The sequence below is a fragment of the Erpetoichthys calabaricus genome, chromosome 4, assembly GCF_900747795.2.
Source record: "Erpetoichthys calabaricus chromosome 4, fErpCal1.3, whole genome shotgun sequence".
In the NCBI taxonomy this organism is placed as follows: Eukaryota; Metazoa; Chordata; class Cladistia; order Polypteriformes; family Polypteridae; genus Erpetoichthys; species Erpetoichthys calabaricus.
In genome coordinates this window covers 1,278,532-1,290,804 of record NC_041397.2, presented here as the reverse complement: position 1 = coordinate 1,290,804, position 12,273 = coordinate 1,278,532, and the positions used below count along the sequence as shown (strand labels likewise).

General features: G+C 43.7%; 1 protein-coding gene across 1 annotated transcript in view; it reads left to right on the top strand.

The window, feature by feature from the left end:
• LOC114641454 (multidrug resistance-associated protein 1-like) overlaps positions 1-12,273 on the top strand; it is a 164,176-nt gene that overhangs the window by 26,822 nt on the left and 125,081 nt on the right. The window contains exon 3 of the mRNA XM_028790484.2: positions 11,068-11,129. Within this exon, the coding sequence (XP_028646317.2) occupies positions 11,068-11,129 (62 nt within the window). The remainder of the gene's footprint in view (positions 1-11,067; positions 11,130-12,273) is intronic.

The following is a 12,273-nucleotide window of genomic DNA, read 5'->3' as shown; positions in this document are numbered from 1 at the left end:
TGCAGTGGCCCACAGCTGGTATTTCAAGGCCCTGGTTAGTCCTTTAAGGAATGGCTTTCTTCCTGCCACTCGCCGTGTCACACCTGAAGCACAAAGTCTCCTCCTCACAGGACAAACTGAGACTTGTGTGCTTGAAGCTGTTGTGCTGTGAGGCGCCTGTGATCACGTAAGCCGGTGACCCTCGGGAATGTGTCTTCTGATTGGCTGGTGACTTTGGATCTCTTATATCGGAGATTCTTCCATTTTCCATTTGCCTTTGGATTATGTAGGACATCACTGGACTCACTGATATTTAGGTTTTTCCTTTGCAATTTCTCTAAATGAGAAGCCTACCCTTCTAAGGGTAATAACGCTCGTTCTTATTTCACTTGTTCATTGCTGTTTCTCTTCATTATCACTGGAATATTGGCCAAGTAGCACTTCAGAGGGTATAGTAACACAGTAGTCTGCTCCAGCTCTGCTTTAGGACAGACAGACTGAAGATATTTAAGTAATCAACACAAGTTGGGACACCTGTGCAAACTGTGTGCTTCAGCTTTGAAGGCTTCATGTACTTCAGTTGCTGCAGGCCATCTGTAAGTCGTAATCTATTAGCTGTTCTCTAATGAAGGCTAATTTGTAAGATTCTCAAATTTCCTTTTGTCAGTTTTTGCCAGCCTAAACTTTAAATTTAATACTCTGGCACTTTCCTGCTTACCTTTTCACCATTTTAGGTCATTCAATTGATTAAATCTGAAGAAAAACTGTGTAGCTAGTGTGTATATATAGTTTTTTTGTTTTTACACAAATTACTTTTTTTAAATTTAAGGTTTGTTTCAGATACGTACATTACAGAACATAGCAGCTTGTAATTATGAGAAGAATTAGACTTTCTTTAATTCCGTGTGTACTATGGATCAATATTTTTTCATCATATGTTTTGAACTATAAAAGTATGGATTTTAGGGGAACTTATTTTAGTATTTTTATGGTCACCGAACAGTAAGCCTTCAAACTTTAATTTTCTTAACAAACAGAAACAGAAACAGAACGTGGGGCTGTAGCTTAATTATAAAAGTTAACACTTGAATATAAAACATTAGGCTTCTCCACACCTTTGGTGTGAGGGTTTTTAAAGAGTTAAAGAAGAAAAAATCAGAATTGATATCCGAGTTGGATGATCCAATAACGTGAGCATCAGAGCATCCCTCATTTTCACTTAGCACAGACTCAAAGTGATGTGACAAACCCACAGCTACAGTTCAAATGACATAAAAACACAAATGAGGTGGATAATAATTCACAAGCAGAGGCTTCGGTGACTGAGGCATTTCAGGATAAATAAGCCTGCAAAACCTCAACAAGTGGTGAACCTCGTCAAGCTTCTTCAGTTGGCCATCTTGAGATTTTGTACATCGACACAATAAAAAATATAAACTAGTAAATAATGACAAATTTAATTGGGTCATGCATCCAGTGAAAAGCAGAACTTGGGTGGAATGATATCTGGAGCCACTGTGGTTGCACTCGGGTGTAACATTACATGAGCCGCCATGAAGTGGGCAGCAGCAGGTGTCATTTATAAGTGAACCTGAATCCACAAACTTGGACAACCAGGACATTGACGACACTGACATTTATACCAATGCGGCAATTATGTTAATTCGTCACACTCTCCTAGTCGTCCTGCCTAGGAACCACCTGACAACCAAGAGAACACAAGTCACACAATAGTGGCACCAACAACAAAAACAAAATGGCACCATGGGAGAACCTAATTATTTTTTTGTAATATTGTCAGAAACACTTTGCAGGACTAAAATGAATGTAATGACTTGTTGTATTTGTGCCCTTGTGGGCCACTTGCACTTTACCGTTTCAGGGTCCTTGCTTACGTTTATGACATCCATTCACCGTCTGTCCCTGTGCTTTTTATTCGCTCTGTGCTGGCCTGAATCATCTGCAAGCGGAGTAAGGTCTGTCAGTAAAGTCCATTACTGTGATAGCACTTTGCACTTTGCACTGCTTATTCTTTTTTAGTTTGCAAGGCAGTTAAATGTAAAATACATTTCAAGGACTTGTAGACTTTCTAATTTCTAATGTTGGACCATTTGGTCGTTTCCTTGTCTTGAAGACGGACCTCCAGTGTGACTTCTTCTGGAACAGCTCACCTCAATCAACAACAACGCCTTTCATGAAACTAAGGTGATGTAATCCTATGTACTTGGGTGGGCATGGGGGTTAGTGTGGCAGCCAAACAGATCCAGAGCCCTGGGTTCATGTTCTGGCCCTGGTGTGGTGTAGTCTGTCAGTTTTCGTTTAGATATTTTGGTGACTTGCAGTTTAGGTTGACTGACCCAGGGCATGTTCTTTGGTGGTCTGGTGCCTCTTCTGGGGCTACTTTCTGTTACTGAGATATGCTGTAGCTCTCCATTATAACAACAACCTCACACTTTCAGACCACACGTGATCCATTTCAGGGTCATGCAGTGACTGTCCCGGCAGCTTCAAGCACGAGGTGGGATTCACTCATGAATGGAGAGCCAGTCCATTACAGGACCTACTTGTGCACACAACTAATTTAGAAGTTATCTACTGTATGCATCTTTGGGATGCTGGTGGAGAATCGACTCGGACGCAGGGAGGACATGGAATCTCCCCACAGACAGCAACGAGAGGACACTGGCTCTAACACTGTGCCATCTGATGGTGGAATGCATGGAAAACTGTGTAGCAGGGCCACATAGTTAGTGTTGTAAATATCAGTTCTGAGTGCGTCTTGTTTCATTGTCCCATTTGCTGTTTGTATGTGTATCAGTTAATGCCGTCCCCGAAAAGGGGGACGGATGATGGAAGGAGACCACAGCCACAAACCTGTAAAACACCTGTTCACGATTAATCAATTACTGCCGTCACAGGACTATTTAAGCCAGCAGGAAGAGAAGGAAGGAGAGGAGAGAAGGAGATTTTTCACATTCACGACCACGAGCCATCTGTACCTGTTATATTGCACATCGCGCATTTCCATCCAGTTTGTTTTTCTATCCGCCGGACTTACTTCAAGGACCTCATCACGGGAGACCCCGGGGTTGGAGTTGATCATCCACCACGCACCGAGGATTCATGGTGAGGCTGCTCCATTTTGTCCGGGGAAAATCAAACAACTTATTTTCGCTAATTCAGTCAACCGCATTCAGGACAGTTTCTTTATTACCGGACTCACGTTCACATTCATTTCCATATATCATTCAATTTTTGTTATTCGTGTTGTGTGTTTATATGTTACAGGGACAAGGGAGGGTTTTTGTTGTATTTGTATTTGGTGGTGTCTTGTTGTTGCTGGGGTGGAGGGATATTTATATTTATATGTTTTCTATTTTTTGCATGTCTTGTTGTTTAATACATTTAATCCGTTTAATTTTACATCTTGCTTTTGTGTACTTATATTTTCACCGTCGATTGTGGGGAAAAGTTTAATTGGTTAGAAGTACGGCTTGATAGTTAGATTATTTCTCAGTAAATCATCCAGGCCACAGGTCTTGGAGGTGTAGCTGCCGGCTGGGTAAAGGGGTCGGCCGTTACAACTGTGTGTACATAACAGTGGGGAGGAGAGCCCTCGGCTTGCCACCGCGTCTCCATCACACAGCTGGTGGCCAGAATGAAATGAACAGCAACCCTGATGAACAGGGCGCTGTACCAGTGGCAGTGTTGTGATGACCTTGTTAAAAGTGTTGTGATGGCTTCCTACATCTGAGAAGGACAACTTTGATATTTGTGCAGATTGCTTTCTTCTGCCACCAAACAGCACGTCACCTGACTGAGAACACCTGGCTGCTGACAGAAATCCGCAGGCACTTTCTTCATTTCCCTTTTTGCTGATTCTGCATGAGCCGGCTTGACAGACTGAGGAACGGGAAGGACTGGTTTGGATGCGTTCTTCACATTTTAATTTTTGTGCTCATAACAGTTCATTCTGAATACTTTGAAATCCCTTCAGTTTCTTATGTCCGGCACCTCCTGACTCGCACATACGACACACCATTGGACTCCTCGTGATGTCCAGTTCTGCAAGACACTGAGCTTTTTCAGGGTTCCTCGTTACTTTTGGCTCTCTAGTTCATTTCAGGACCATTTATTGTGCAAAAAATGACACCCTTAATATAAAGAGTAAACCAATAGGTGTCTTCAGCAAAAATGAGCAGAAGGACTTGAAGTAGAGGGTCACACTAATGGGATATGAAAAGCTGGGGATTGAGGACACAGTTATAGGTACAGTGGAACCTCGGGTCACAACTGTAATTCGTTCCAAAACTCTGGTCGTAACCTGATTTGGTTGTGACCCGAAACAATTTCCCCCCATAGGATTGTGTGTAAATACAATTAATCCGTTGTGGACCATACGAGCTGTATGTGAATATATTTTTTTTAAAGATTTTTAAGCACAAAAATAGTTAATTATACAATAGAATGCACAGTGTAATCCATCCATCCATTATCCAACCTGCTATATCCTAACTACAGGGTCACGGGGGTCTGCTGGAGCCAATCCCAGCCAACAAAGGGCGCAAGGCAGGAAACAAACCCCGGGCAGGGCGCCAGCCCACCGCAGGGCACAGTGTAATAGTAAACTAAATGTAAAAACATTGTATAACACTGAGTAAACCTTGAACAGAGAAAACTAACATTGCAGGAGTTCACGCTAACAGCCTTACGAACCGCTCGCTGTAAACACTTTTTTTTAATGAGTTTTAAGCACAGGGAAAAAAATGAACATTTGAAAAATCTGTAATTTATACAAAACTAACCATAAACAACCAAGAAAACGAACCTTGCAGGAGTCGAGTTCTGTCATGAAGGAAGTGAGGAGGAACTGAGTGGAGAGGAGATTACAGTTTTGAGGTAAAGTCCCTCTGCGTGATGCACGTCTGACCGAGAACAATGTACTGTACAGGGAGAGACTGAACACGTGCGTAAATCAGCGGTGTGTACAAACCAGAAGGGAAACTGGCTTGATCGTCACCCGAGTGTGTGGTCGTGAACAGAACTTTTTGGTCGTAACCCGATTTGTACGTGTTCAGAGACGTTCGTGACCCAACGTCCCACTGTACAGGGAGTCTCATGTTGTGCTCTTTGGAGGTCACTGCCTCCTGTAAGCCCACCACCTGCAGGAGGAATAGGGGCCTGGGGCGGTGTGACCTGCATGGCCATCAAAGGCAAAGGCCTTGGTGGACTGGAAACCAGACACACAAACTGAGCTGGCAAGTGTGTAAAAGGAAAGGGGACGGGTGTGGACCTCACTGCTAAGGCTGACCTGGTGTTGGATAAGTGGTGGAGGATGATCACCAACACGATCACATTGTTGATATTTGATTCTTTACCGGTGGTCCTATCGTGTTATTCTGTTTCATGGTCAGTGGTTGTGATTATGATGTTATGTTTGATCCTTTACTAGCCATCTATGGACCTCTACCAGACCATTTTCTAATACAACTGAGGATATTTAGACTTTAAACATTTCAATTAAGGCACACATTTAAATATTTGATGCAACTCTTCTTATTTATTATGCACGTCTACCTCTTGAAGTAAGTGCTTGCACTTCTTCTGAACACCCTGTGGTAGGGCGGCTGATGTATTCTTGATGACAGTCTGAGATGTGCTGCTGGTGGTGGTATGGTGGTGGTGAGGTTTCCATTTCCATTCCACTGTCCTCACATTCTTAAGATTTTATACTGCTGGAAAAATGTGCAGACTTCAGAAGAGATGCTGAAGGTAACAAAAAATGTTTAGATGGCCTGTTCCTGCTGCTGGGGTATAATATGGGCAGATAAAAGCAGATGTGTAAGAATAACGAAATCGAGAAAAGTGCCATTCACTGCACTACACCACTTGTGTTGGTTCATCTGCATTCGTTTTTCTCCTTTAAGTCTGCATGCGTCCGCCTGTCAGTTCCTATTTAAATGAAGATCTCTAGCGAAAAAGAAAGAAACAAACCCCTGGAACTGTGCATACCCTCAACTTGGAGAAAGCGGTTGCTAGGTAACGGTGGAGGGGCTGGCAGCAGTGATCCCGCCGCGTATTCAGTTTCTCTGTGGAGAAAACCCAGGAATGTGCAGGACGGTGCGCTTTGGCATGGGAATGCGCAGCATGCCATGTTTTTAAAAACGTATTATGCTCTTCAGCAGTGATGTGATTGAGAGGCAAAACTGAATTGAATTTACTGGTGTGGCACAAACAGCATCACGTGAATTATAACAGATGTGGAAAAGAATACTCGGAGCCCGGAAGTGTGAACAAGGCCTTAGGGCTCATTTATACTTCACGCTCAGAACGCGTACGCGCCCGCATCATGACTGCCACGAGTTCCCAGCGTTCATTTGATGCGTCCTCTGAGCAGGTCCTCAGAAATTAATGCGACGCGTGCGCAACTTGCAGTATCAGCAAAAAGTCGGGGGGTGCAGTGTGCTAAAAGTTGGAAGGTGACGTCAGAGTCTCTGGTTACTATCTACATGTGACAGAAAGCCGCTCTGTGGATCCTATGAGATCAGTGTGCGCGCTTTGATACATTCGTGGTGCTTTTATATTCAAGTGTCGCATATTCCCAATCGTAATTACACGATACGTTTTAAAAGTCTCACATACCGTCTTCTGTGCCGTCTTTTTTTTCTAGGGCTTCCTCTGGTCCTGACAGCAGTGGCAAGCAGCAATAGATAACCACACAGAGCACATTAAATGTCTGATATTCTAACTCTCTGCTCTCACAGTTGTGGCAAGCGCCCTCTTCTATGCAGTGGTGTGCTGGGGAGGCAGCATAAAGAAGAGGGACGCCTCACGCCTGGACAATCTGGTGAGGAAGGCAGGCTCTATTGTAGGCACGGAGCTGGACAGTCTGACATCTGTGGCAGAGCGACGGGCGCTGAGCAGACTCCTGTCAATCATGGAGAATCCACTGCATCCACTAAACAGGATTATCTATCTATCTATCTATCTATCTATCTATCTATCTATCTATCTATCTATCTATCTATCTATCTATCTATCTATCTATCTATCTATCTATCTATCTATCTATCTATCTATCTAGAATCCTTAGATTTATATTTGATATCACTTTCATGATGAAATGCATTGCAGGATGTATGTTACATTTTACTGATAAATCGGTAATTTCGTTTAAACAATGAATACTGTTAATAATGACACACATGGAGGTGACACGGTGGCGGAGCGTTAGCACTGCTGTCTTGCAGGGAGTCACATCGCTGATATTCTCAGCCTGGAGTTTCCATGTTTTCCCGCTGGATTTCCACCGTGTGCTCCGGTTTCCTTCCAAAAATATGCAGACTTGGTGACACTAAAATGACGCCAGTGTGTATGTGTGTGCTCGTATTCACCTTGCGATGAGCTGAGGCCTCGTCCAGGGATTGTTTCTGCCTCGTGCCCAATGCTAGCTGAAATGGACAAATCCCTGGACTGATGGATTTAATCATTAAACATTCTTTTCAGAGATATTGCGGTAAGGTGTCATCGGAGTTTAATGGGTGTTCCAGGCAATTCACAACACCGAAGCCGAACCTGTTCTCTCCGTGATAATATCTCGCACTGCCACCTGGTGGATTCCTCCAGATTTACATAAAGTACGTGTGCAAGTATAAACAGTACAATGCTTGCGTAGCAGGAGCGTCCACTGGAGCATGCATCGTATCACGTGAGGTATAAATCTGGCCTTAGGGAACAATATTCCTTGTTTTCCACAACTTTCCTGATAGGGTTGTTCAGGCATTTTGCTTCATTTGAACTCGAGTTGCTTCCCCAGGAGACCACAGCGTAGCACAATTCACGGACCACCATGGACTGGTCCGCTTACTTTTTTTCTACCTCCTTTGCCTTTTCAAAGCAGGCTTGTCAGCAAGTCCCTTTGTCGGGTTTGTCCTGTTGTGACATTTCTGTTTGCTTCAGCGTATGGTGGAGCCAGCAGAAGGACCGTGGACAAGTCAAGTGTCACAAACACCTGCTGCTGTTAGATCTTTCCTGCCTTTTTTCAGACTTTTCCGATTTTAAGGCTATCTTTGTGAATTTAGACTTGTCAGTTTGAGGCTGTTACTTTGTTGTGCTGTTTTCAAGCTGCCTTTGCTGTTTCTTATAATGCAAAGTTTCTTATAGAATTTGACTGTGTGACATCATAAAAAGGTTTTTAGGGCAGCCACCTGTATAATATCCCTGGCTGCAAAAGGTTTTGAAATTGACAGAGATGTTCACAATACTGAGTCCAAAACAGAACTGATTCCTTGGTGGTAAGATGGCGGCTTTAAAGGCCCATATTGGAAGTGACGTCATCGAAGGGGAGGGACCCGGAGTGACATCATCAGAGGGGATGGACCTGGAAGTGACATCATCAGAGGGGATGGACCCGGAAATGACGTTATCGGAGGGCCTGGACCAAGAAGTGGCATCGTCTGGACCGGAAGTGACGTCTTCTGAGGTATCATAACCTGGCAGGATTTCTCGGGAAAGGTCTGCAGGGAACTGAGAAAGACCGTTAGTGCACCCCGCCGCCCCCTGGTCGGATGTGGTATTACCATTACTTAAGCCCTTCAGCTGCCTCCTACTCGTACGTGTGTGACAGACTGATTCATAGTGCAGACATTGGTCTGAACTGGCATGGGCCTCACATTCACTGCGGTGACATTCAGATATCTGTCGTGTGAGCTTTAGTCACATTGAAGGTGTTTTACGAGTCCCAGTATGAGTTTAGTGCTGGCTGGTGGGCTGTCAGGCCTTTAGCTGTGCTCTGTCGGTGGTCCCACTAACTGTGTGCCTGTTTATCACTTCGTCTGCTGTATGACTGGAGAGATTTGCAATGAGCTTGGAAACAAATGTCCAGCTAATGTGGAATTGTGAAACACTTGCGTCCATTTTAGATTAGAATGGCGTGTAGTCAGATGAGCAGAATTAATGGGACGGTTGTGTGGCTAAAATAAATCTGGTCAAAGTTATTTCTGTGAAGTTATTTATAAGGCCATATCTCATGTAAATATGTCAGTAATCCTCAAATAAAAGATAATTAAACCCATGCTGTCCTAACGTCTCTCTTGCATGTCTCTTTCCTTAAAACAGAGACACATTCTGCACAACTTCATTTACGGATTAGTTTGCTGCTTCAGGTGTTTCTCAAGAGAGGCCCCCTCAGCTGCAGCATTGTCCTCTTTAACGGGACAGATGGCCGCTCCCATGGACAATATGGAGCCCCAGTAGTTGGCACAAGTGGCGCGGGATGAAATCTGAGCAAATCTCGATCTCGTGTCATTCACACCCCTGTGATAAAAAACAAAAAATAGGAAATGAAAATGTCCCACTATCAAAAAAGTTAACCTTTTGCACTTAAAAATGAAGGCAGGCATACATTTTCTAACTTGTTTAAAAAATAAGAGAGTACTTATTTTGGCACAATCACAATTACAGGTAACCAAAGAATGCCACGTTTTCTGTCATTTAAATATCGTTAACGTACGTGTATACATTTTTAGAATGTTGAGGTTTTAAATGAGATCCTTGTGACGTACCGTGGGGGTCACAGACTTGCACGAGAGAGAAGAAGGTGAGTCTCTCAAAGTTATCCAAACAGCACATCTCACAGAACGACGCTGTCGTCATCTCGCAGTCGCTCCCTTCTCAGCTTACAAGAGTGAGAACAGAGAAAGTGAAGACACGGCCAGCTCAGCAGCTGGTGTTGCACTGTTGGGCTACACGACGAGCCAATCCCAGCCTGCGTTAACAGAGTTTAGGGTCTCAGAACTCTCCCAATGTGTTTGACATTCATTTCATTTTGTAACTTCATAAAGCACGATATTCAACTTGTGATGTACATTTGTAGCAGTGTGGCTGTGACTCTGGGCCCCCTTTGCCTAAATGTCTATGAGGCTGGTGCCCCGTCCAGGGTTGGTTCCTGCCTTGTGCCCAGTGCAGCCAGGACAGGCTCTGAATGAACATCAACAACAACAACAACAACATTTATTTATATAGCACATTTTCATACAAAAAGTAGCTCAAAGTGCTTTACATAATGAAGAGAAGAAAAATAAAAGACAAAATAAGAAATTAAAATAAGACAACATTAGTTAACATAGAAAGGAGTAAGGTCCGATGGCCAGGGTGGACAGAAAAAACAAAAAAAAACTCCAGAAGGCTGGAGAAAAAAATAAAATCTGTAGGGGTTCCAGGCCACGAGACCGCCCAGTCCCCTTTGGGCATTCTACCTAACATAAATGAAATAGTCCTCTTTGTAGTTCGGGTTTTTCACGGAGTCACTTGATGCTGATGGTCATACAGACTTCTGGCTTTTAATCCATCCATCATTGTTGGAACATCATGGTGCTTTGGGTAGATGGTGGTGGTGCACGCCACCACCAACAGGACACCGGAAAAGGAAACAGAAGAGAGAGTAGGGGTTAGTACAGATTTTGAATGAATAGTTATTATAATGAATTGGATATACAGAGTATCAGGATTAAATTACAGTGAAGTTATGAGAAGGCCATGTTAAAATAATGTGAACATGAATGATGAAGTGCAGCCATGTCCGTAACAATCGAAGGGGAAACGCCAAGCTTCTGTTCCTTTATGGCGCTCTGTTCAAAAGCGAATAATCTGACTCAACTCGTTGAAGTGACAGCTGATTGGTCACAGCATCACACTCTCGAGGCCTACACGAATTGTGTATTTTTATTTCACCACTAATCCTATAACAGCATGAAAGTGGTAATAATGAAAGGCGTTTTGTTTGTCTGGCACAGCCATGAAGACTTGACAGAGGCGTACGGTAGTTTGGATCAAGAATGTGTGCGCTTTAAAAATGTGAAAGCCATGCAGAGGACCAAAGAGAGCCAAGTAAGCGTCTCAAATGGCAGTCCGCCAGTGGGCTGCTCATTTCTTGGTGTATCTTTGCTGCATTTCCAGCTCTAACGTTACTTGAAATCACAGTCTGTCTGATCGGTGGGCCGAGTGCTAAAGCACCTTGGCTGCCATCTCGTACAGCTCTGACTTCAAGTGGGTGTCAAGTCTTAACATTTCTTTTTGTTTTGTTTTTAGAACCCCAACCCAGAAAGGAGCGTGTCTTACCTGAGCTGGCTGACGTATTGGTGGTTTAATAGGTAAGCGTCTTTCTAGTATTTTATTAACATTTGGTCAAGGGTGGCACAGCAGCTCTTTGTGGGTCCTTCATATTCTGCTCTGTCTGCGTTCACAATCCACAGACTCAGTGAACAGAAGACCCCAACTCAGCCCAGTCTGAGAGGACATGTCAGATATGAATTATTCTGAAAACCTAAATGTAGATGTGTGCTGGAAGGCTGATAATCTTCTTCAAATCACTGACAGTGTCAGGGAGGCACACTTATTGTTTGTAATGTGTTACAGTTTATTTGTATTATTTAAACAAATGGTTTAAGTGCATTTTAACTGCAAATAGTGCAATAGTATTGTTTGTTTAGATTAAACTATTTCTTTTTAAAGAGTGCATTGCTTCACAAGAAACAGTAGCCTATCGATCAGGGGTCCTCAGTCACGGTCCTGGAGGGCCACAGGTATTTGCTCCAACCCAGTTGCTTAATAAGAAGCATTTTTTAATGGACGGCCGGCATTTCATTCTGGCCGGGACGTCCCTGAACAGAAAGAAGGAGGAAGAGCAGGCTTTTTAGGATACTGCCTCCCCCGGGACACTAGATGGCAGCTCCCCTGGACTGAAATGGTTCCCCGGATTCCCTCAGGGCATCATGGGACATGGAGTCCATTTCCTCAGCCCTGTTGGGTGCCGCCAGGGGTAGCTCACAAGGAACCTGGGGACTCCTACTGTTATTACGACCCAGAAGTACTTTGGAGGCACGAGGACGGAAGCCCGCAGTACTTCCAGGCTACTTGAGGAAGGATGATGTGGCGTTTGACCCGGAGAAGGAACACTTCCAGGTCATGAACTATTTAAAGGACTTTGGGAAACCAGGCAAGTGAGCCGTAGTTGGATGGTAGAGTGACGGAGCTGCTGGGAGGATTGTGATTATTGCTATTGATTATTGTTATTATTATTATTGAGTATTGGAGAATTGTGGAGTGTGTGGTGCTTTGTGCACTGTATTGGAAGAAAAATATTAAAGATTCTTCTTGGTGCTTTTTATAAATATGTCTTGGACGTCTGTCTGGTGGGTTTCACGGGGCAACAGCGCCTCTAGCGTCCACAACTTATTGCTCCTGTAACACTTCTGCTTCACTTTAGTGGTCTCGCGTGTTAAGATTTTGAACCCT